Here is a 26,148-nt window from a genome sequence, read left to right on the forward strand (position 1 = left end):
TGCCTTAACATTTATCATGTTTGCTTTTGTAGCTGACACCACTGCATACCCTCTCTATCCATCTTGCATTTATCATGCATACGAAGTGCATTCTCTAATTTAAGTTCATTTTCATAGGGAACAAACAGCTAAGATTAGCAAGTGTCAGTTCTCAAGCTCCCAGTTGTAAAAATATCAAAGAATGGATTAATGGATTTGTTAACAACTCCAGTTTAAAGAATAAAATAAATACACAGTGAAAATTAAATAAGAGCACAGGAGGGTTACATGTAAGATGTAGGTTTACCACCATTATTACTAACTCATGTATAAAAACATTTTTACTGCTATTTTTTAGCCAACCGTACAAAGCTTAAGTGGAGCATCTCCATATGGACCGTTCAAATACTGCAGTGATTTTCCGGAAGCAAAGCTGTCATGCTTGCAAGACAAGACAGACATATCCAACACTGAACCTGTGTTGTTTGAAAGCAGTTTGTGGCTAACAAATTATGAGAAGAAATAATCTAAAAAACTGAAATAATTTAGATTTCTCCTAAGAACAAACTGTAAGGTAGTGACATATTTACTTGGAGCCCGATCCTGCAGTCCTAGCCTCACAGGAGGCACTCAGCACCTAACAGAACCAGACCCTTAATTAATACCTTACCTTGTGCAGGAATTAATGACTAAAATGGCTTGCAATAGCACGTGGCAGTACTTGTATTATTTAATCTAGGAAGTATAGGTGGACAAATTAAAGTGCCCGCTAAAAGGCAGGCAGTCATGTTTGTAATGCTTAAATCTGTGTGTCCCATATCATTATTTCAAACAGCAAAGGCCACTCATATCCCAGCTAGAACACCTTTTTCCACCTATTTTTTGAGAATGGAAGAGCAGGCAGCTGAGAAAAGCTAGAAGTGAGACTTTCTGTTCAAAGCAAAAAAGACTGGAAATTCACTTAGTGCTGGATTTCACTTCCTCATTTTCACAATTGCTTAAATGTACTATACTGTTGCAGCAGCTGTTCCCAACAAGTATAGCGTGTTCTTGTTTGCTGCAAAGATGGCTTTGCAGATAAAATCTGAAGTCATAAAAAGCAGAGTAAAACCAATTGGAGAAATGTTTTAGATCTATGTTATAAAGTAACTTAAGATATCCATAACTAAGCTGTTAGACATTACTGTGAAATAACAACTTCTGACGGTTAGGGCATTTAAGGGGCTAAAAATATGAGAAACATTTATTAAGATAAAATCAGGGAAAGACAAGTACTTTGAATACAATTTGACAGTTATTATTTATAGAACGAATACATGATTTAATACGTATATATTCTGTATAACAATACAGCTTAAAAAAGGTACCTGTAGCCATTATAGTGTCCTCTTTCCCTTGGGTGAAGACTACAATTCGTTGCCTTTTAGGGTTCACCTTTGGCAGGGCTTGTGTCTTCTGGGCTATCTCTTTAATATCTTCCGTCTATTAATAGAAAGAGAGAAAAAATTCTTGTAACCAGCACAGCAGAGCAGTGAAAGATTAGGACTTTATTAGCAGATCAAAGATCTTTCCTCTTACTACTAGATAATAAAATAGACTTCATTGTCTGTTGAGAAAGATTTTTAAGAGGAAGAATACTTCATTCTCTTAAAGGTTTATGTAGTATCAAGAGGCTATTGGCTATAATCTTGGAAGTGATACTGGAGCTATACCAATTGCTATAATGCAGAGCCTAATGAAAGAATTACACAGCATTTCTTAATTGGCAATTTCTATTAATTTTCCGTGCTTTGGCTAAATTCTAACCTTATCCCCCATAAAATTACAAATAAAATGAAAAAGAGAATAACTCAGAAAATCTCAGGGCTTGATTCTCTTCCAACGTACAGAGGTTTTACACTGGTGTAACAGCACTGATTCAATGGAATTACGGCTGATTTACACCAGTGTAATTCAAGGAGAATCAGGTCCTTGCTGTTTCTCTAAACACTTTCAAGGGACTACAAATCTCCACACCATATTGTATATACGTAGGAACATAGAAATTGCCAAATTAGATCAGACTAGTGGTCCATCCATTCCAGTATCCTATCTCTGATAGTGGCCAGTATAAGATGCTTCATTTAGATGCAAGAAACCCAGTAACTGACAATTATGGAATGACCAACCTTTAGGAATCCTTCCTAATCCCATCTGTTGGTGGTTGTCCTATGGGCTGAAGCACAAGAGTTTCTATTCCTATTTTTTAAAATCTTATCTAATGTAAATGTTCTCATTATCCATATACAGGTCTAATCATTTTTTTTAATGCTACACTACTGAGCTTTTGGTCTCAAAGATATTCCACGTCAATGAATTCCACCAGTTAATGTGTTAAAAGTATTTTCTTTCATCAGTTACAAAATATGTTGCCTTTCAATTTCACAGAATGCCCCTTTGTATCTAAATTATGAGAGCATCAATAACAAAATGAACATGCTTTCTCTGTGCCATTCATTATGTCCCTTCTTATTTATATCTAGGTGTGCAAGGATTAAATTTCTATCGGTAAATGTCAATTTCACCATACATATACAAACCAATGAAAAGATATTGCTATTAATAATAATAGAAATTTACAGGTAGGCAAAGTAAGAAAAATGCTGCTTTAGAACTTATTAGAGTTTGATTTAAGGATATGTACTATACTATGCAGTATATTTATTATAAAATCATGAATGGTATGGAGAAAGTGAATAAGGAAGTGCTATTTACTACTTCACGTAACTCAAGAACCAGGGATCACACAACAAATTAATAGGCAGCAGGTTTAAAACAAACAAAAGGAAGTACTTCTTCACACAATGCACAGTCAACCTGTGGAACTCATTGCCAGAGGATGTTGTGAAGGCCAAAACTATAACGGGCTTCAAAAAAGAATTAGATAAGTTAATGGAGAATAGATCCATCAATGGGTATTAGCCAAAATGGTCAAGGATACAATGCCATGCTCTTGATGTCCCTAGCCTCTGACTGCCAGAAGCTGGGAGTGGACCATAGGGGATGGATCACTTGATGATTGCCTGTTCTGTTCATTTCCTCTGAATCACCTGGCACCGGCCGCTGTCGGAAGCCAGGACACTGGGCTAGATGGACCACTGGTTTGACCTTATGGCCGTTCTTATGTACTTTGTATATTTTGACATGTAATGTTGACACTTTGTATTTTAACATTTATAAAGCTTTACGTTTTTGAATATCAACATATACTATCTGACAATCCCCCCAAATAATTTTCAGCAACTGTGAAAATTTAAATTGATAAAAATAAAAAAAATGCTTGAAGCTCCAAAATTTCAAGCAACTGTGAAAATTTTAATTAATAAAAATAAAACAATGCTTAAAATAATCAATATTAGCCATTAAAATGATAACAAAATAAAAACGGAATTCTGCCAAAACCTATTTATATTCTCTCTAAACTAAATAGTCTCAGTCTTTCCTATCTGCCTTTATATGGAAGTGACTGGAATTGAACTCAGCAAGTTTGGTGAGGGTAGACTGTTTGTTAATGTAATATCATTATACACCTCTACCTCGATATAATGCGACCCGATATAACACGAATTTGGATATAACGCGGTAAAGCAGTGCTCCAGGGGGGCGGGGCTGCGCACTCCGATGGATCAAAGCAAGTTCAATATAACGCGGTTTCACCTATAACGTGGTAAGATTTTTTGGCTCCCGAGGACAGCGTTATATCGAGGTAGAGGTGTAATATTTTCAGTATCATTTTCTGCCCCATTCTTTCTTCTATCTTTTATTTATTTATTTTAAACCACCTCTGTATATTGAGCAGCGGTTTTCATAGAGCTGTCCACAGTGGCTCCCTCAAGACTTTTACTTGAGTGGTTACAGTTAATTTAGAATCTAGCAATGTACGAGTATTTCAAATTATACCTTCCTATGTTCATTATCTTGTACGTCAATAATGAATTTAATTTCACTTAGATTTGTTAGATCCTTCAAAGTTGTCCATATCCTTAGACTCATAGACTTTAAGGCCAGAAGGGATCATCATGATCATCTAGTCCTGACCTCCTGTACGTCACAGGCCACAGAACCTCACCCACCCACTCCCGTAACAGACCCCTACCCTCCGTCTGAGTGACTGACGTCCTCAATTCATGGTTTAAAGACCCCAAGTTACAGAGACTCCACCATTTACACTAATTTTCTGACAATCCGACCCAGGGAAAAATTCCTTCCTGACCCCAAATATGGCAATCAGTTAGACCCTGAGCACGTGGACAAGACCCAGCAGCCAAACACCTGGGAAAGAATTCTCGGTAGTAACTCAGAGCCCTCCCCATCTAGCATCCCATCACCAGACATTGGAAATATTTGCTGCTAGCAGTCACAGATCAGCTACATGACATTGTAGGCAGTCTCATCATACCCCCCCCCCCCCTCCGTAAACTTACCAAGCTCAGTCTTGAAGCCAGTTAGTTTTTTTGTCCCCACTGTTCCCCTTGGAAGGCTGTTCCAGAACTTCACTCCTCTGATGGTTAGAAACTAATTTCTAATTTTGAGCATAAACTTGTTGATGGCCAATTTATATCCATTTGTTCTTGTGTCCACAATAGTGCTTAACTTAAATAACTCCTCTCCCTCCCTGGTATTTATCCCTCTGATTTATTTATAGAGAGAAATCATATCTCCCCTCAACCTTCTTTTGGTTAGGCTAAACAAGACAAGTCTCCTCTTTAGTATTGGGTAGCCTAAATAATTTTTGGCCAGATTTTGCTACTTACTGGGGGTGGGGAGTGGGGGGAAGCGGGAGAGGGCAGGCAGATAGTTTCCATTCTGTTTTACCAATTAAGGTAAGTGTCTAAGCCATGCTTACATGACCATGTAACTGTCTCAGTTTATTCAGGTTTTATCATGTGTCTTGTCCTGGCTTTCTAATTCAGAACTAACTTCCTAGATGATTGTAGTGGGCATAATTGAGACCAGGATCGTAACTAAAATTATTACTACATACTTGTCAACTGCATTATTTTGGTCAGGGCTACCCTGTGTTTTTGAAATCTAGTTCTGGACGTTTATAGTCCCTGCCAATGTCACAGGAAGGTTACATAATTTTTAAAACTGGCCTCTTACTAGTAGACTATGCCATCCTGAGTGGGTGGAAGTTCTCTAGCTGCCTTTGCTCCCCAAACTCCTTATAATAGCTGCTGTCTGCTGGAGTATCCAAAAATGATCCAGAGCAGAAAGCATATGAGGCAGTAAGAAGGCAACCAGACAAGCAGTAGCTGCTTCTGCCCTGCCCGCATAATGTATAAAAGATAAATATGGAGAGAGAGAAAAGAGGTGGTGGTTGGCTTACCCAGACGGGAGGAGAGATGCAGGGTGACATGCAGGGACACTGGGAGAAGGGAACACAGAAATTGGAAGATAACCTTCCCTACCAGAAAGGCAAATGGGAGGAGTCCCACATCTCTCCTGGTTGAGGGAGGAAGACAGAAAGGCCACATTGCACTATTCTCCAGGAAAAGAAGGATGAGATGAACCATGAAGATGCCAAAGAAGGAACTGGGCCTGCTCTTCTCCTGTAAAGATGCTATAGTACTTCTCCTTAAGAAGATAACTGCAAGTGGTGGATAGGAGATGTTTGGGGCCAGAGAATAGCAGGCCTACATTGGTTGAGACAAATATCCAAGCTACTAGATGTTTTTATCTAAATCCTGAACCTTTAGAGGCCATGAAGAGAGCCATGAAGGAGGAGAGAATAAAGCATCAGAGAGCTCAAGGAAAATAAGACTAGAAAAGAGGCTATTAGATTTAACTAGGAGGTGGTCCCTAGTGACAATCGTTAGAGAGTTCATAGTAAAGAGGATGAAGGAATCAGAGAATTTGAAGACATTTGGAATAAACTAACTTGCTCAGACTTTAGAGCCAAAGGAAACGAGAATGACGGGCTATAGTTTGAGAAAATGGTGTGATCAAGAGAGAATTTCTTCAGGGTGAGAGATTACAAGGGTGTCCTTGAAAGCAGAGAGGAAGGACCCAAGGGAAAAAAGATTAGTTGAGGATGAAGGTAAAGGAGGAAATGAAAGACAGTAAGATAAAGCACAAGTTTTCAAGTAGATCTAACTATATGGGAAGCTAGACGTAGGAGTAATAAGCTGTCTTTGAGTTACACAGAAACAAAAAAACATTGTACAAAAGTCAGAATTTCAAACCAGGGTAATTTAGTGCCCTGTAACTATTCCTGCAAGCTTTGAATAAAATTGGACATTATCTTTTTCCTTGAGAATAAATCAGTTAATTTTCAGGTCAAATTAATCTTCCACACCAAAGTTATTGGGAATGAGAGGGAAACTAAAATGGGGCCTTATAACAGAAGATGGTTATAATTTTAATGTGGGAAAGTCCTTCACCTCTCCACAGTCTAGCTTAGTCTGACCATTATGCACTGCTTTATTTTGAAGTGCGGTTGTGGTATTTTGTGTCACGTGGTTCAGCCATTTGAAAGACAAATGACAAGTGAGGGTTTCAGCTGTGGCATGCCTTTCAAGTCCCTGTAAGATGCTACCTTCCCTCAAGTTTGTATAAGTAATTTCTATTCAGCAAAATTATTCCATACATATTATTTTGAAATACCTGTAGCAAAGATTATTTCCTACTTTTATTGGTACCTTGCATTGGATTATATTTGAATTCTTATCCAGAGCACTGTTCTGAATCCCTTACTCCCTTACATATATGGGTGAGTGCAAACATATCATTGCTTTATGGTCCCAAAGTATCTAAAAGAGTGTCATAAATCCACATGATGCCTCCAAATGCTGGATTTTACATTTGGATTTGGCTCTGGCTTAGCTAGGGAGATATAAAAATCACACAGGGGCAGGCAGCTCCCTATTGAATAAGGCATCTGAGGAGGCTCACAGGCTTCATTTACTTAATCAAGTAAGGAGAACATATTGCACTTCAGAAACATACGTTAGATATGCTGAATAACAGGTACATAGAGTTAAAACCTCCCACAGTTGGTCAAACAAAGCCTCCAGTTCTTTATCTCTGAATATATGTACATTAAATATAATGGGACTAGTTCAGACCTGGCTTAAGCAGGCTTAAATCCATTGAAATTAATGGAGTTGTGCCCACAAACATCAAGGCTGAATTTGGTCCAATACATCTAAAGTAATGGTTTGGGATTTTTTTGGAGGTCTGCAGTATTCTAGGAGACCAACAGTTTTGTGTGGAGGCGGCTACTAGTAATACACATTGTCAAAGGGGGGATGGCCCTTATAAAGGTCCCAGCCCACCCGTGAAAGAACTAATTTGATTAATCAAGTAGAAAGACTGAAGCAAGTCATGACTAAATCAGGACTCTGGGAAGGAAAACAGAGGCTTGTGATCAGTCACGGGGGCAACTACAGACCAAAGCTGCAGGGTGAGAGAGCCTCCTGCTGTGGTCCCCAGGGAAGGGAGTTGTGGATCTCTTTGTTTTTCATTTCAAATGGCAAAGAAAGCAGGCCAAGTGATGCATCTTCTCCACATGCTCAGAGAGCAGGAAGGGAGTCCCTCATGGTAGAAGGACTGTGCCCAGCTTAGGCTGGGTAGAAGAGTTTGGGTATTTGTTTTTTTGGAACTTTGTGATAATGAAGGGCTGTTGCTGGATGAGTCAGACTGTGTGGCGTTATTCATAGACCCCGAAGAGGGGAAACAGAGGCAGGGTCCCGCAGAGTGACCTCAGGTCACAAGGGGGAGCTCAGGAGGTGGCTGCCCTGTTACACAAATATTATCCTATTTTACTATATATGCTTTTCACATATAGCTCTAAGATTAGAACTGAGCCCTAAGTTTTCTATGAAGATAAAATGGTACTTCCTAAATCCCTAGATAAAATTAGCAGAAAGCTATCAGCCATTATACAGGACTAACCCACAAAGCCTGGTGTAACATTCTAATTCTCCATTTAACTTACTTGAAAACAGATCTATTGCAAGGCAGGTTTCTCGGCAGCAGTACCTTATACTACTTCATGGTAGAACCAGGCCTGAGAGTAAGGTTGGGACAAATACTTGTGGCTACGCAGACCTTGTAATGCATTGCTGGGGATGAAGCACTGACTTCAGAGGGAGCACACACTACTCATTTAGCAGTACACTTAGGGCTGGTCTACACTGGGGGGGGGGGGAATCGATCCAAGATACGCAACTTCAGCTACGCAAATAGCGTAGCTGAAGTCGAAGTATCTTGGATCGAATTACCTGGGGTCCACACGGCGTGGGATCGACGGCCGTGGCTCCCCCGTCGACTGCGCTACCGCCGCTTGCTCTGGTGGAGTTCCGGAGTTGACGGTGAGCGCGTTCGGGGATCGATATATCGCATCTTAACGAGATGCGATATATCGATCCCGGATAAATCGATTGCTACCCGCCAATATGGCGGGTAGTGAAGACGTACCCGTAGCAAAAAATTCATGCAGTAAGCAGTTATTGATGTGCCACTGGAGGAAGCCATACATTAGAGGTCAAGTTCCACCTACAATTAATATAGCTGAATGTGGGGTAGGAGATAAAGGCAGGAAATGGTGGCCTTAGAATGCAGTGGTGGATGAAAACTCATTGACATTTCTTTCAAGTGAGACAGAAGATCATCTAACTCGATAAACTGGAGCTGGAGTACATCCAAAGAGTCCTTCAAATGTGATCTTTCTTAGCAGCATTTTTGTGATTTTTATCACAGAGCTAAAGATCTTCCTCTATTTCTGGCACAAAGCAACAGGATATTTCCATGTAAAAGTATAATTTTATTGAAAATGACTAAATTGTGTTTTTTCTTTCTTTAAACCTGGTCCTTTAAAATCTTTACAGACATACGCAATTGAATATATATTTAAAGAAGCATTTTGTCTAATATAAGTCCTAAAAGTATAAAGCTGCTTTAATAATTTGCAGCTAAAAATGCAGTAGATATGAAAAACTCTAGTTATAACTAATTTCCAGTGCTAAATCACCCTTGTGAAACTTTTAGATAAAGTATCTTAATTTTAAGTTCTTAGCAAGACTGTCATTTAAATCAAATACTCAACAATATGTAGGAAGAAAGCATGTAGGAACAAAATCAGAAAGGCTAAGGCACAAAATGAGTTACGCCTAGCAAGGAACATAAAAGGCAATAAGAAGAGGTTTTTAAATACATTAGGAGCAAGAGAAAGACAAAGAACAGGGTGGGTCCTCTACTTAGTGGGGAAGGAGAGCTAATAACTGATGACATCAAGAAAGCTGCGGTGCTTAATGCCTATTCTGCTTCAGTCTTCACTAAAAAGGTTAATTAATATTAACAACAAGGGGGAAAGAATGTAAGCCAAAATAGGGAAAGAATAGGTTAAATAATATTTAGATAAATTAGATGTATTCAAGTCGGCAGCTCCTGATGAAATTCATCAGAAGGTACATAAGGAACTAGCTGAAGCAATCTCAGAACCACTAGCTACTATCTTTCTCCTGGGGGATGGGTGAGGTCCTAGAAGACTGAAGAAGAGCAAACATAGTACCTATCTTTAAAAAGTGGAACAAAGAGGACACAGGGAACTATAGACCAGCCATCCTAATTTTGATACCTGGAAAGATACTGGCACAAATTATTAAACAATCAACTTGCAAGCACCTGGAGGATAGTAGGGTTATAAGGAATAGCCAGCATGGTTTCCTCAAAAACAAATTATGCCAAAATAACCTAATTTCCTTTTTTGACAGAGTTACTGGCCTACTGGATAAGCGGGAAGCAGTAGATGTGATATATCTTGATTTTAGGAAGGCTTTTGACTGAGTCCCACATGACATTCTCATAAGCAAACTAAGGAAATGTGGTCTAGAAGAAATTACTATAAGATGGGTGCAAAATTGGTTGAAAGACCAGAGTATTTATCAATGGTTAGCTGTCAAACTGACAGGGTGCATCTAGTGGGGTCCCTCAGGGGTCAGGCCTAGATCTGATGCTATTCAATATTTTCATTAACGATTTGGATAATAGAATGGAGAGCATGCTTATAAAATTTGCTGAGGACCCCAAGCCCGGAAGGGTTGCAAGCACTTTGGAGGACAAGATTATAATTCAAAATAACCTTGACAAATTGAAAAACTGGTCTGAAATCAACCAGATCAGCGGTTCTCAAACTTTAGCAACCCGAGGACCCCCATTTTGATTTTAATTTTTTTTCACGGACCTGCAAGCCCCCCGGCTCAGCCCCAGGCCCTGCCCCCACTCCACTCCTTCCCCCAAGGCCCCACCCCCACCTCGTCCCACCCCTGCTCCATCCCTCCCCCCTCCTCTTCCCCGCCTCTTTCTACCCCCTCCCCCGAGAGTGCCCCACCCCCACTCCTCACCCTCCTTTCCAGCACCTCCTGCGTGCTGGTGAACAGCTGTTCCACCATGTGCAAGAGGTACTGGGAGAGAGGGGGAGCAGTTGATCAGCGGGGCCCACGGACCCCAGTTTGAGAACGTTGAACAAGATGAAATTCAGAGAAGATAAGTGCAAAGCACTTCACTTAGGAAGGAAAAATCAAATGCACAACTACAAAATGGGGAATAAGAAGCTAAAGGGTAGTACTGCTGAAAAGGATCTGGGGGTTACAAATGGATCACAAACTGAGTAAAAAATCTGATGCAGTTGTGAAAAAGGCTAATATTCTGGGGGGGAAGGGGGTGTTAACAGGAGTGTTGTATATAAGACATAGGAAGCAACTGTCCTACTCTACTTGGCACTGATGAGGCCTCAGCTGGGAGTACTGTGTCCCACTCTGGGTGCCACACTTTAGGAAAGATGTGGACAAATTGGAGAGAGTCCAGAGAGAGCAACAAAAATAACAAAAAGTTTAGAAAACTTGACCTATGAGGAAAGGTTAAAAAAAAAATTGGCATGTTTAGTCTTAAGAAAAGAAGACTGAGGGAGGACCTGATAACAGTCTTCCAATATGTTGAGAGCTACTATAAAGAATAATGTGATCAGTTGTTCTCCATGTCCACTGAAGGTAGGACAAGAAGTAATGGGCTTAATCTGCAGCAAGGGAGATTAGGTTGGATATTACGAAAAACTTTCTAACTACAAAGGTAGTTAAGCTCTGAAACAGGCTACCAAGGGAGGCTGTGGAAACCCCATCACTGAAGGTTTTAAAAACTGTTTGGACAAGCATGTGTCAGGGATGGTCTAGGTTTACTTGGTCCTGCCACAGCACGGGGGGCTGGACCTGATGCCTTCTTGAGGTCCCATTCAGCCCTACATTTCTATGATTCTAATAGTCCATTATCTACTTGAAAAATATTCTCTGTTTTTTGCTCTGCCCAACTCCAGTTCTTGTCTTACACTTCGGTACTCTTCAAGCTGTCTCTTCTCACTGCAAATCACTGTATCCATTTTAGAAATTGAGTTCTTCTTTAAAAAAATTATGCAAAATTTACAAAGAAACAAAAAAATAGAACGTCATGTATAATACTTGACTCAGGACTGACCTTTCCTCATGCCTAAACAATGGTTATTTCTCCACACATTCTGGTATGCTTACAAACAGCTAGTCTATCCATTTCTTTTTACATTACACTTGTTTTTAAGTCTGGTTAGTTTACACTGTGCTTTATTCACAAGTACAAAACTCTCCAGCAGGCATTTCCAAATTACTCTGTGCTGTCCAAAGCAAGCTCTGAAAACATTCTCAAATAGCAGCAGCTTGGCTCAGCTTTTTCTAGTTTGATTCTCATTATGTTTTATTATTTATGAAACATCTAATGGAGGTTACTCTACCTTCCCTTGATATCCCTTTTTGGTGCTGGGATTTTTTTTTTCCAAACCAGAAGGGAAAACAATAGAGCGGACACTTATCAATTTTTATATATAACTGTCAGCAAACTTGACATGTTAGTTATTGCCAAGCATGGGGCCAATAAGAGATAAGATCATAATCATTGTGCACTTTACCGATGTGCTCTAATCAAATGTGGCAGATTTAGGATGTTCAGAAAAAAACTATGCTAGAATCTCTAAGCAAACGCTAATGGAAAGGTTAATATGATGGTTGTTAGTGGACACCAGCAAAAGTGGTTTGAATTTAAACCAGGCACATTCAAAATCTTTAGCTCAAGGTGGCAATAAAAATATATAATGGTAGGCTTAATATACTACTTCCTCTCTTTTTTTTTATTGTCTAGCTACTACTGGGTCCCAATAATTTGTTACACTACATGTGATACTTGGAAGCATCTGCAAAATTCATTTAATTGACAGAATAAATGGAAAATGTATTTTTATGCTAACAATACAGATTATACAAATGAAACCTGACAGTGATAAAATGTCTAGATTTCTACAAAGCAACTGCAAGAATTTATGACACATACATTGAAATGGGACAGCCCACAGTTTTAATATCCAAAACATTGATATACCTGCTAGTGAACGATCTTAAAGAAAACTAAATTGGGGAACAAAAGATAAAAATCTTTCCCTCTTCTTTTGTACATAATCAGACACACACAAAAGTCGCATGTTCTCAAATTAACCGATGGGGTCCTAACTGTGCTGCTCTTATTAATGCAAATGGGAGCTGAAGAGTCAAAGCTCTATCTATACATTTGCACTGAGAACATATTACTTTAAGTGGGTCTGATTCCCATTAAAAAGTGCTGAAAGGGATTTACATGTGCTCTGTGCTGCAATTTACATTTCAGTAGGATCACTTAACTATCAGTAAAATTAGTACAGTTGTCGTCACAATAATTATAGTGTTTAAGAACTGCACATTTGAACATGGCACCATAGTCCTATAGCTGATAACTCTCCTGATCAAGTTGCTGTATCTGAATTTAGCCAGTGAGAAACTATAAAAAAGCTTAGTCATTCAAATAAATACATCAAGGTGATAAAGTTGAAATCAAAAGCTCTGAAAAATCACTGTAAAATCAACAGTGTTTACTTCAAGAAAGAGAGTGTTAAGTGAAGGATTGTACATTTTGGAGAACACAGATGGAAAACCAACTTGTGTGCGTGTGAAAACAAAAACGTAAACCACCCTTCCAAAAGAGGCTGTTTGTAGAAGCAGGGTTCACATTAATCAGTTCCTAACCATTTTATTTACAACCTTTCTAAAATTCATTTGCATAATGATAATCCGCATGTGGCAGGGTTTAAGTTATTTAAACGGTGTTATATTTCACTATTTAGTCTTGCTTCACCACTGCTTTAGCAGCGAATCCTTATGGAGTGTAATGCAGCTAATGAGGTAGCTTTTTAACTGAACAAACTGACAGGTCCCATATCTGCAGAGGCAGCTTGAAACCGTGCCCAACCTCTCGGCTTCCCAAGAGGCTTTTCAAAATTCAATAAATAACATCTGTAGGCGATGTTGGGTGCAGACCTAGCAGAGTGCGTCATAACACTGAGCTGGCAGAACAAAGAAACCATGACGACTGCCAAGTTTCCATGGCAACCACTGCGAGGCTTGGAGAGTATAATAGCACATCAATCACTGTCCAAAAGAACTTCATTATCAGCAAGAAAAAAACCTTTAGGATCTGTTTAGTGTGCAATTGTGGGTTAACTCACCTCAAAGCCTTGCTCTCTGGCAAAAGTGGCAGCTTCCTGAAATAATAAAAATAAAGAACAGTTAATTATAAAGTGCTAGATAATGAAGAAATAACACATTTTGAAACTCATTCAGGCAGTCTTCCGTTTACACAATTATCTCAATATATCCATATGCAGTTGCTCAATTTTGATACTTGCACTAAAAGGCTCCCCCTGCCCCATCCCCGGCAAGATAGCAGTATATTATCAACGGATTTCACAAGTTCAAATGAAGAAGGTGCAACGTATGTTTTTTCCCAAGCTGGCAAATTTACTTCTGGTTATAGTAACTTTAACAACCAACCAGGCATATGGCTTTAAGATACATTCTTAATTAAAAAGCATCATGTCCCTATTTGTCTATTAGACTTCAGGATATCGAGGTCATTGAGCCTTTTAAAAATCATTTGTCATTTACTGTGCATTAAAAAGATAGGATTAGATATTATTTAAACAAAATGAGATCAAACCTTTGTGGCAGAATCACATGAGCATTTTTAAATACTCTGATGTCTTAATCACAGCGTCGGGCACTGTAACTATGTTCCTTTCCTCAAAGAGCAGAAGAAACATCAGGAAACCACAATGTCCTTGTTTCTTACTTATGTTAATTGCTCCAGTCATATATTTTATTTTTCAATGAAAGCAGAGACATAGAGGATGATAACAATGTTATTTTCCTATCCACTTTCCACCTTAGCACAAGCAAATATTGCAGACAATTGTCAAGAGTCTTTACACCTTAACTTGCCTTCTTCCAAATTAACTTTGCCAAGTGATATTAATAGATGGATGGGTCTTGAGCTGGAATAGCGAAATGATCCAACTAAACTAAAACAACTACCATACCAAACCATTTAAGGCAGTGTGCCTAGACATACTATCAGTATCTCTAGGACAGCTTTTGGCAATGCTTCACTTTTAAGCAGTACACTGGGGAGGGAAAAATACACATTTGTGAACCTATATAATCTGCCATTTTTTTGACAATTTAAGAACTTGATGTGGATGCAATTTATTACAACAGTAAGGTCAGGTTAATAAAATGCGATAAGCTGAAAAGCACAACTCCTCGGGCTGCTCACTGTAGAAATATAAGGCTGCCCAGGTTAGTCTTAGCTGATGTTGACAGAAAAACTGAATCATGGTCCTGACAATTGGGTGCAGGCAAGGTTAGCCACTTTGACAATTTACTTACAATAGAATTCCTTCTTGTACATCACATAGTCAATGACATTTGCTAGCCAGGCTGTCAAGGAAGAGTGTAGGGTTCAAAGATATCATGCAGTGTTTCCTAAACCAGCATGTCATTAACAAAGCCTATGCTCATATGAAAAAAGGAGTCTGCAAGCCTCCACTATAAAGTGATGCACGTACAATGAACTGCAATACAATCAGGAAAGGCTTAGATGGGACTGGGACACAGAAAAAGCAAAAATGAGAAAAATAGAGGAGTGATAAGCTGCACAGAGAATATGAAAATGAACTAAAAATCATGTATTGTAGTCAGATTACATTTTTAACCTTGGTTTTTAGTTATAAAATTGAAATAGGAAGTTATACTGATCTATCCTGAGGGACCTTAAAAAAGGCCTCAGAGCAACAAGACATTAACATCTGTGTTAAACTATTGTTTGGACAGGAAAGTGGATACCAGTACACTCTTACATCTGTGAAGTGCAAACAATTCCAGTTAACAGTATTTTTATTTCCTTGTATGGGAGAGAGACTTTAAGGAAATTCATCTTAATTTTCTAGAATTGGGCATTCTCATATAACACATGCAGTTTGAAAGCCCTGGCCCATGCACAAAAATGTGTAAGCACTTGAACAATACTTTAAACATATCTTGTCTTCTGATTTTCCCTCTTATAGCTTCATCTTTTATGCTGGTCTGCTATCCCTACAGCTACATAAGTGAAGGTAGCTAGGTTATACAACCACAGATTTTCCTATAATGGACCTTAGATCTAAAGATGTTTGAAAGCACCACAGAGCAACAGCAGTCTTTGTCTCTTCCCTGACCACCTAGCCCCCAAGCAACAAAACCATCAAAACAAGTTGTTTGTCTCAAGAACTGTGGGCTTGATCCCGAGATATGCTCAACACGTGCAACTCCCTATGAAGGATCACACCCATTTAAAAATAACTTTAACCTTAAAGCCCTCATAGTACAGAAAATAGTAAAGCTCAAAACACAATACTGAAGATTTGCAGATTGGGTTTGCAGAAGAGTGAGAAATATTAGGCAGGTCTCAAATACCAGGCATAGTTCAAAGTAAATTAACCAAACAAAAGTGCGGAGGATGATCCCATTGCACCTTAAGGGGGGAGGGGCGGAGGAAGAGGCATTGTCTGGCTTTCCGGGGGAAGGGGAATAGTGCTTTAGGAGTGGAAGGTGGGAGAGGGGCTCAGACGCTGCTGCAAAAGGGGGAGTGGGTCAGTGTGGTGATACTGACTCACCCCCAGGGACCGGAAGGGCTGGGGAGTTGAAAAGGGTAAGCCCAATGGGAGAAGCCCCCTTTCCCCAGACCAGGCAGAGCAGCACTCGCACTCCCTCCCCTTGAGGTGGCAAAATATCAGGTCTGGTCAGGGCTTGCTGTGAGTATCACACTAGTCGCTCCTTTCTAGGTGGGCTGGGAAGGAATTTTTCCCTCATTACCAGACTGGCCTAGGTGGAGCGGGTTTTTTCGCCTTCCTGGGGGGCTTTGTTCCTAGGGAAGGGAGCTAGGCTATGATGTCGCAGCTCATTCTGTAAGTTTGGGGCGAATGTCCCGTGCAGGTACACCATGGGGAAGGGCTACAGTGACCAGAGAAATGACTTGGTAAAGAACTTAAAAAGGAGGTGTTTGTTAAAGGAGTGGAATGGGCGGGAGGTTCAGGGCTCCTATGCCTGGCACGGCAGGGAGCCAACCCCCTTTCCTTATAGCCCACCTTAACCCTCATTTGAGGTGGTGGGAAGGTAAGGTTCTAGCAATTGGTTGGCTGGGAGACCCGGATGGAAAAAGATGGGGGTTGGCGGAAGCCCCCAGGTAGCTACTGAAATGACCATGGAATTACTTGCACTGTAACTGTAGTCCCAGACATCTAACAATAAAGTTGCAGCCTGATTAAAACCATATCAAGTGTCTGTTGTTGTTCTTTCAGTATAGCTGGACAATCTTTAGTTTCTATTCACAATAAAAGTGAAAGAGGAAACAAGCAGTCCCCATCTGTGCTGCCTCAGGGTGCCTCATACTGAGCTTCACATCTCTAATAAAGTAGTCAGGTTAAAATCTAACCTTAGAGTGGCTGTAACATGTGGAGTCTGCTAGGTTTATGATAGCCAGTCAGGGCATTCCTTAATGCAGGTGATAATCAGTATGATAATCACTATATTTACAAGCTTTCCATTTTATATCTGACATCAGGAGTCACAAAGAAGGAGGGATTAAGGAAGTAAACAACCTACACAGAGACTTTACTGCTCCCCGGAGAATGCAGCATTTTCATTCATGCATGACATGCGACAACATAAAGCAAAACAGCAACAGAACAGAATTTTCTTAGGAGGCGGGATAGTTTTTTTTCCACTTTTGATAAACTTTCACTAACTCATATTTTTACAACACAACACTTACTTTTATAAAAGCCCCATTGTGTGCTCAAACTATGATATATATTTATAATCATCATACTCTCATCTATACCATCTTTGTATTGCCTATCACAGCAGATTTGTTACTGGATAGCCCAAACTAGAAATAGAAACGGTTTAACAATAATGCATCATCAAATTGGGAAAAACATTCCTTAGTGGTACATGGAAATTCACACTTTAAAACTATGTGTACAGGGTAGTTTAACTTGAGTAACACTGTATCACTAAAATTAACACTGAACAGTTTACACAGGAAAGGGGAGATAAACTAAAGAGATAACAATAAAAAAGACAACTTCCTTTAGTACCTACCACTGCTATTATACTACATCTCTTTTGCTAGCTTAAAACAATCTACAAGTTTGCATGTATTTTATTGCTGTTAGTTTCCTAGTATTTATTAAGTGAAGCTGTCTATAATCTGGACTGAAACTAATTGTATAGTGGCTTGTTAAAATTCTGAAGCCTTTTATAACCAATAATATAAAACTATTTGTTTATGAGTAAACAGACACATATCCTCCAAACACAGGATTCATTAACCTCTACTTTGTTATAGGTATTTAACCCCATTCAGCAAGAATTTTATGATTACGGAGCTAGATGGTTCAACCATCAATGACTGTATGTTCTCTTTGACATAACACACATTAGGTAAACTACATATTAAATTTTCTTAGCATATTGAGTTCTTCTTTTATTGGTACCAAGGTTATATGGTGGCTTGACTAAATTATACCCAAAACAGTAACAAAATGCATGCTGGTTTAAATTTAATTAATTTACGCCAATATAAAACTCATACAATTCTCTTCAACAGCATTCAAACTATGTATTGCTGAAATCAACTGACAGACCTTCCAAAAAGTGCCAGCAATGGTATTATCTTCTACATTATGCATTTTGACTTTAAAGCCTGCAAAAAAATCACAGCAAATCAAATTTGCATTTTGTTGCTAAAACCAACACTATGCCCTAAATAAATTATAAAACAGCAGGAAAACAACAATAACCTCGCACATGAATGCGTTTTCAATAATTATACAAGATCGCAAATGCAGGGGATGCACAACCTAACCTTTCCCCAAAATCCTTCTTGAAGGAAGGAATATCTCACTGAACACCATAAAACCCAGTCACTTTTTGCTACGTTTCTCTCATAAATTTACCATGGTAGAAAAAGGGGGATATTGACTATTTATGAGGGAGTTCTCATTGCCACACCTATAAGTCTGCATACCCACCATGGAAGCCCAGGTCATGGTCACAGCATTTTCTGCCTTCATTTGCTGGCAGTTTTATAAGTGGTACCCTCAATTTCCTTTGGGAAGACAAACCAGCAACATATCAATAGATTCAGGAAAATGAATAATTTTAAACCTACCCCTACACACACAATGGTTTTACAGTACTAAAATGCTTTCCCCAAATCCAAGTGGATTATGAGCAACAAAACTTTAATGGATTCTTAAAACCACTAAGATCATGCAGTTTGAGTCTGCATTTGGCAGAACCACTCATTCATTATTTTACTCCCACTAATATCTCATTTAACCACTTCTTGAATGATGTCTCTACCATATCCTCAAGCAATCTATTGCATGGCCAAATTGCTCTTACATTTAAAAATTTCTAAAATCAAAACTTCCCCTTCCTTACCTTCAGGCTAGCTCCTTGCACTAGCAGCTTCTGAAAGTTGTGAATTATTATTTTCTTTCATTTATATTGTTTCCTTGAGGGTATTAAAGACTATGATCACCTCCTCAGAGACTTCTCTTTTTTTCTACACTATAATCATTTAGTCTTCTCAGTCTCCCCTACTAATTCTCCTCTAATCTTTGTATAACTTTCTGTCTTCTTTGAATTCTCTCGTTTTTCTACATCTCACCTTGTTTGCCATAATGAAATGCAAGTAGCATAAAGTTTTACTAAAGTGAAACTCTAATTATCTAAATGGAATGGAGGCCAAGAAAGTAATATTGATAAATAGGGATGCAGTTAAGAGAGAGAGTTTTTAACATAAATGATGCACTTTGGAAGTTGGATTTTCTATGAGGGTTTTTTCTGATAGACATGGTTCAGATAATCTAAGTTTTACTGTAGTAATGACACACTGCCTTTGAGATGAGTGGTTAAAAAGTATATCCATGATATAGGCACTCAATTATTTTGCCCAGCATCCTTGTAAATTGTTTTTAAAAAAATAAATAAATAGAAGAAATCAAACACATTTGAGTATGCTTTGGTCACAACGCATCACAGAGGTGTCAGACATGTAGCTCTACTCAAGAATGAGTGTATGCAGAAAGATTTGTCCCTCCTGGATGTTGTAAACTAGGGAAAAAACAGCCCACCTCCTTCTCTCCTACATCATTCTCTGATCTTTCCTAGCAGTCCCCTTCCACATGGATTAATGCTTAATTGCACGCAGCATTGCTTTCTCTTTCCTCACTCCATGAATTAAAGCAAGCTACAAACAAATAAACTCTCTGCTTCCAGGTTTGCAATCCGGATGGCTGCTCCCTTTGCTAGATTATTGCAAACTTCAAAGGTGCTGAGCTCCCTTTGACTTCAGTGGGATATCTGGGTGCTCAGCACTTCTGAAAATAAGGCACCTTTTTGTTGAAGACTTTTTTTCCCCTTTATGGAAGGTGGTAACTTTCCTCACACTTATGTAGAAACCTGGTCTCTAAGAATATTGCTATCAAGAGCACCAAGAGTCCCTTACATGTGCCTCTCTTGCAACAGACTCATCATTGTGTGAGAGTTAAACTTGTCTTTGAGTAGGGGGTGAAGTTTTTATTAAATGCCTCAGTAAGCTGTGTCACATTTTCCACTCTTTCAACTGCAGGCCCGGTCACTATTAAATATGATCCTAGAAATGGCATCTGTCTTAATGCACAGAAAGGACAACAGCTTTCTGGTTGCTATGTTTTGGAATATAACAAAGGCATCCTACATACATCACCAACTCCATGACGTACTTCTTGGTAGAGGTTTTCTTGTACCAAACCTCACTATTCTATGCAGCACATAAAAGGCTTCATAATATGATCTGTCCTTACAACTCACTTCACTGTATTCGTTATAATGTGCTACATATAATAGGTATGATGTCTGCATTTTATTACCTATCCTGCTCTCAAATGAGGAGCAGTAACAGCAAACCACATACCTTAATATGATGAATTAATAGGATGCAAGAGCCACAATTAACCTTACATCATGTAGTTAGGAGTGATGCCATGACTGAGTAATAGCAAGCAAGAAGTATAAGCAAGTAGATATATGTTTAAGATCATTTATGTTTGATTAAGGAAGATCGATATTACTGAACTGTAGCTGATATTTTAAATAAAAATGGATTTAAAGTATACTAATGATATTAGTGCAATTAAGATGAACATTGTGATGACTTGGCATCTGTATAGATATTTTAAAACAAGAATTCTATTAAGTGTCCACACGGCACCCTGACATTTAAAAAATGATAGATGTACAGTTTATGTGGTAGATCCTCAGTTGGGTGTAAACTGTCATAATTCTATTCACTTCAGTGGAGCTATTACAATTTACATGACCTAAGGACCTGCCTCTATATACTTTCTTTAATGGCAGCAGTAAGCTTGTTGTGAATAGTGACAAGAACATGTATTTTCACATCAATCCAGTTTAATGCAATTACCAACAGTTATTTACAACACAAAACATTGGTCTATTCTACACAGACTTTTACTTGGTTGCAATTTGGTTTAGGCAGACATTCCTTTTAGGTCAGATAGTACCACATTTCATTGTATCAAAACAATACATCCTCCTAAACCTTTATAAAAACTGCCCATTTATAAAGGGTACTCAGAACTCAGCAGCAAAGAAATATTGTTCCAGAATTTTTTTAAATTGCTTTAGAAAGGGAGAGATGGGGAGCTTGGGAGCAGAAGGGAAAAGAAAGAAAGGGAAACATCAAGCATATCTTCTGAAGCAAATATGTATCTGGTAAAATTCTCATACAGTTGGTAAAGTTTGATCCATACTTGGAGAATATAATGCTTCAATATTTTGCCCCTTGACAAAAATGAGAGATTAATCTAAAAGATTTCTCTACTCAGTCTAGTCAGGAGCATACAACTGCTCACATTTTCAGACAAGAGATCAATAAAAACTGGTCACAGACTGGGCGGCCCCTGCAGAGAGCCTGAGAATCATCACTATAATCTCTGAAAAAGTGCATAAGCAACACTATTTATTACAGAATAAAGCACATCTGGCATTAACTGGATGAAATACTGAAAACTTTTACCTTTCCTGTGAGCAGTGTCAGATCCCAAAGTTATCTTAGTTCATAGAAGCTAGTAGGGATGCACATTATGCCCTATATTGTTGTCTCAAATTGTCCCAGTGCTGCTACAGAAACTGACCAATTCATAAAGTACATGGGTTTCGCCAAATGGGGGGAAAGAAAAGAAAAAAAACCAGTTTAGAACATGTGAAAACACTATGTGGGATAAGAGCTACAATGTGCACGTTATTTCGTGGTGTTCTACTGGAGGGAGTTATTTGTGAGGGCCCATTTAGAAAATAATTAAAACTTTGTTTCCCATATCAGCCTTGGGTCAAGGCTCAAGCATCTTTATTACCTATACAACATTATCAACTGTTTTCTTATTCAGGTTATTTCTAGAATTGTAGTTGCTGCCAGAATCTTCTGGCAAAATAATAAATAATAATAATAATAAAAAGTCAGAGGCTTAATGCCATTACAAAGTCTGACACAGCTGCAATAGTGATACACTTCTGAGCCATTTTGAAATTTTATGATGAATAAAGAGCTATTACTTATATCTCCACTTTACATCCTAATCTAAGGAACAGCACTATTTATGCCTCTCTTCACTGTATCTCAACTCGTATGCTTCTGGTATCAAATTAGCTACACCATATTACCCGAAATTGTCCATTTGTCTATATGAATGCATCTGCCTCTAATTAAAAATATAGGCAAAAGGGGGAAAAAGATAAAAGCCTCCTTGCTTAATCCACAGATCAAGTAAACAAAACAAAGATGGAAACAAATACCGGTATGTTAAAATCAAGTAGATAGGGTGTGAGGGGAGATAAGGAATTAATAAATGTATAAAAATGAAAGATGTCCAGGATCTTTTGAAATCAATAATGCTGGCCCTTGGATTCTCTCAGTCTGTAACACTGGTCTACAATTTTTGAGAAGTCGTCTGCTTCAGAGATAAAATGTGCTATTTATTATGTATTTTGATGTGCTGAATTCAAATATGACAATTAAAACAACTGATTGGCTACTGTTGCTAAGATATTTAAGTTTTTACATTTTATGTCTATGTATATTGTGTAGATAGTAGAGTTTTAATCGTAAATTGTAAACCTAGGTCTTTTCATGTGTTTATGGTTGCTTTACATGATAATATTTCACCTGTCCTGTTTATGTAACACTTTAAAAATCAGCAAAAGGGTTATATAAATAAAATGTATTATGAAACAAAAGGCAAAAACTATTCTGTACATAGTTTAGTCCTATTCAGTGTCTACTCGGCGCTTCTTGGCTTGTCTCTTGTATTCATTAAATGGAGCATCTCTTGTCACTGTCCAGCAATAATCTGCAAGCATTGATGGGCTCCATTTGCCCTGATAGCGTTTCTCCATTGTTGCAATGTCCTGGTGAAATCGCTCGCCGTGCTCGTCGCTCACTGCTCCGCAGTTCGGTGGAAAAAAATCTAGATGAGAGTGCCAAAAATGTATCTTTAGTGACATGTTGCAACCAAAGCTTTTGTATGCCTTGAGGAGGTTTTCCACCAACAACCTGTAGTTGTCTGCCTTGTTGTTTCCAAGAAAATTTATTGCCACTAACTGGAAGGCTTTCCATGCCGTCTTTTCCTTGCCACGCAGTGCATGGTCAAATGCATCATCTCGAAGAAGTTCACGAATCTGAGGACCAACAAAGACACCTTCCTTTATCTTAGCTTCACTTAACCTTGGAAATTTTCCACGGAGGTACTTGAAAGCTGCTTGTGTTTTGTCAATGGCCTTGACAAAGTTCATCATCAGACCCAGCTTGATGTGTAAGGGTGGTAACAAAATCTTCCTTGATTCAACAAGTGATGGATGCTGAACACTTTTCCTCCCAGGCTCCAATGACTGTCGGAGTGGCCAATCTTTCTTGATGTAGTGGGAATCTCTTGCACGACTATCCCATTCGCAGAGAAAACAGCAGTACTTTGTGTATCCAGTCTGCAGACCAAGCAAGAGAGCAACAACCTTCAAATCGCCACAAAGCTGCCACTGATGTTGGTCATAGTTTATGCACCTCAAAAGTTGTTTCATGTTGTCACAGGTTTCCTTCCTATGGACTGCAGGACCAACTGGAATTGATGGCAAAACATTGCCATTATGCAGTAAAACAGCTTTAAGACTCGTCTTCGATGAATCAATGAACAGTCTCCACTCATCTGGATCGTGAACGATGTTGAGGGCTGCCATCACACCATCGATGTTGTTGCAGGCTACAAGATCACCTTCCATGAAGAAGAATAGGACAAGATCCTTTTGATGGTCACGGAACATGGAAACCCTAACATCACCTGCCAGGAGATTCCACTGCTGTAGTCTGGAGCCCAACAGCTCTGCCTTACTCTTGGGTAGTTCCAAATCCCTGACAAGGTCATTCAGTTCACCTTATGTTATGAGGTGTGGTTCAGAGGAGGAGGATGGGAGAAAATGTGGGTCCTGTGCCATTGATGGTTCAGGACCAGAAGTTTCATCCTCTTCCTCGTCTGACTCAAGTGAGAATGATTCTCGTGCATCAGGAACCGGCAGTCCTTCTCCGTGGGGTACTGGGCGTATAGCTGATGGAATGTTTGGATAATGCACAGTCCACTTTTTCTTCTTTGACACACCTTTCCCAACTGGAAGCACCATGCAGAAGTAACAATTGCTGGTATGATCTGTTGGCTCTCTCCAAATCATTGGCACTGCAAAAGGCATAGATGTCCTTTTCCTGTTCAACCACTGGCGAAGATTTGTTGCACAAGTGTTACAGCATATGTGTGGGGCCCACCTCTTGTCCTGATCTCCAATTTTGCAGCCAAAATAAAGGTGATAGGCTTTCTTAACCACAGTGCTTATACTGCGCTTTTGTGATGCAAAAGTCACTTCACCACAAACATAGCAGAAGTTATCTGCACTGTTCACATACAAGTACGAGGCATCTCTGCTCACTTTGGCTAAACAGAAATGTGTCCCTTTGCAAAATCAAACACTGACAAATAAGAGAGCACGACACTGTATGATTTCTAGAGCTGATATAGGGCAATTTGTTCAGCAGAGTGATGTAAGCTTCGTTATGATTGCATCATCCATGACTTCTAGGAATAACATGATGCAATTCATATCATGTATGACGCAATACCAGCTTCAGATTGCATGATTCATTGTTTTGCCTAAAAAGCAAGTACTGTCCAAACCCAGTCAGAGATTTATTCATAGATCCAGTCAAAGATGTATTTTAGTCATTTCTGGTTTAAATTGAGATCCCTTTTGTCATAACTATAAAGGGAAGGGTGACAGCTCTCCTGTGTACAGTGCTATGGAATCCCTCCTAGCCAGAGACTCCAAATCCTTTTACCTGTAAAGGGTTAAGAAGCTCGGGTAACCTGGCTGACACCTGACCCCAAGGACCAATAAGGGGACAAGATACTTTCAAATCTTGGGGGGGGAAAGGCTTTTGTGTGTGTCCTTTGTTTAAGGGGTTCGCTCTTGGGACTGAGAGGGACCAGACATCAATCCAGGTTCTCCCCATCTTTCTAAACAAGTCTCTCTTATTTCAAAATTGTAAGTAAAAGCCAGGCAAGGTGTCTTAGATTTACTTTGTTTTCTCAACTTGTAAATGTACCTTTTACCAGAGTGTTTATTTTTGTTTGCTGTAATTTAAACCTAAGACAGAAGAGGGGGGTCCTCTGAGCTCTTTAAGTTTAATTACCCTGTAAAGTTATTTTCCATACTGATTTTACAGAGATGATTTTTACCTTTTTCTTTAATTAAAAGCCTTCTTTTTAAGAACCTGATTGATTTCTCCTTGTTTTAAGATCCAAAGGGGGTTTGGATCTGTATTCACCAGGAGTTGGTGAAAGGAAGGAGGGGGGAAGGGTCAATTTCTCCTTGTTTAAGATCCAAGGAGTTTGGATCTGTATTCACCAGGGAATTGGTGAAAGGTTTCTCAAGGCTTCCCAGGGAGGGAATTCTTAAGATGGTGGCAGCGGACCAGAACTAAGCTGGTAGTTAAGCTTAGAAGTCTTCATGCAGGCCCCTACATTTGTACCCTAAAGTTCAAAGTAGGGATACAGCCTTGACATGGTGGCACAGCGGTGGGATCGTTTTAAACCCAAAAACCAGTAAGAGATTTTTTTTTCCTTCTAGCTGCTTGGAAAGCAGAGCTGAAGGTAGATAGATGCATATCTTATCTCTCCTTGCCTGAAGGCAGAGGTGTTAAGTTTTTTTAAGTTAAGTTTTTTTTGTTAAGAGAACGGTTCAATAAGTGAGCAAGCTTTGATCTGGTAAAGGTAATTTACAAGCTGAATTGTTTTTTTTTCTTTTTACATCCTCGGAAGTAGCTAGTTAGAAAGTCTCTGTTAACTCAGCAGCACTCAGCAGGAGCCTGAGCTAAATACATCCCAGTTTCAGTCAACTGCAGAGGGTGTGACCCAGCACAAGAAAACAGGAAAATGACCACCAAAGAAGCAGCTAACAAAATAGAACTGGCCAAACTAGAAGCAGAAGAAAATGAAAGAAAACATCAAAGACTGCTTCAAATTAAAAAACTTGAAGAGGAGGCCCACAAGAGAGAGATGGAGCTGGAAAAAGCCAAAGAGGAGGCCCACAAGAGAGA

The 26,148-nt window shown here is 39.1% G+C and overlaps 1 protein-coding gene across 3 annotated transcripts in view; it reads right to left on the minus strand.

Annotated features, from left to right (window-relative positions):
* ADK (adenosine kinase) overlaps positions 1-26,148 on the minus strand; it is a 568,039-nt gene that overhangs the window by 64,860 nt on the left and 477,031 nt on the right. For all 3 annotated transcript variants that reach the window (XM_065407400.1, XM_065407398.1, XM_065407399.1), the window contains 2 exons: positions 13,574-13,609; positions 1,347-1,461 (listed from right to left, as the gene is read on the minus strand). In XM_065407400.1, the coding sequence (XP_065263472.1) occupies positions 1,347-1,461; positions 13,574-13,609 (151 nt within the window). The remainder of the gene's footprint in view (positions 1-1,346; positions 1,462-13,573; positions 13,610-26,148) is intronic.

This window comes from Emys orbicularis, chromosome 7 (assembly GCF_028017835.1).
Source record: "Emys orbicularis isolate rEmyOrb1 chromosome 7, rEmyOrb1.hap1, whole genome shotgun sequence".
Classification (NCBI taxonomy): Eukaryota; Metazoa; Chordata; order Testudines; family Emydidae; genus Emys; species Emys orbicularis.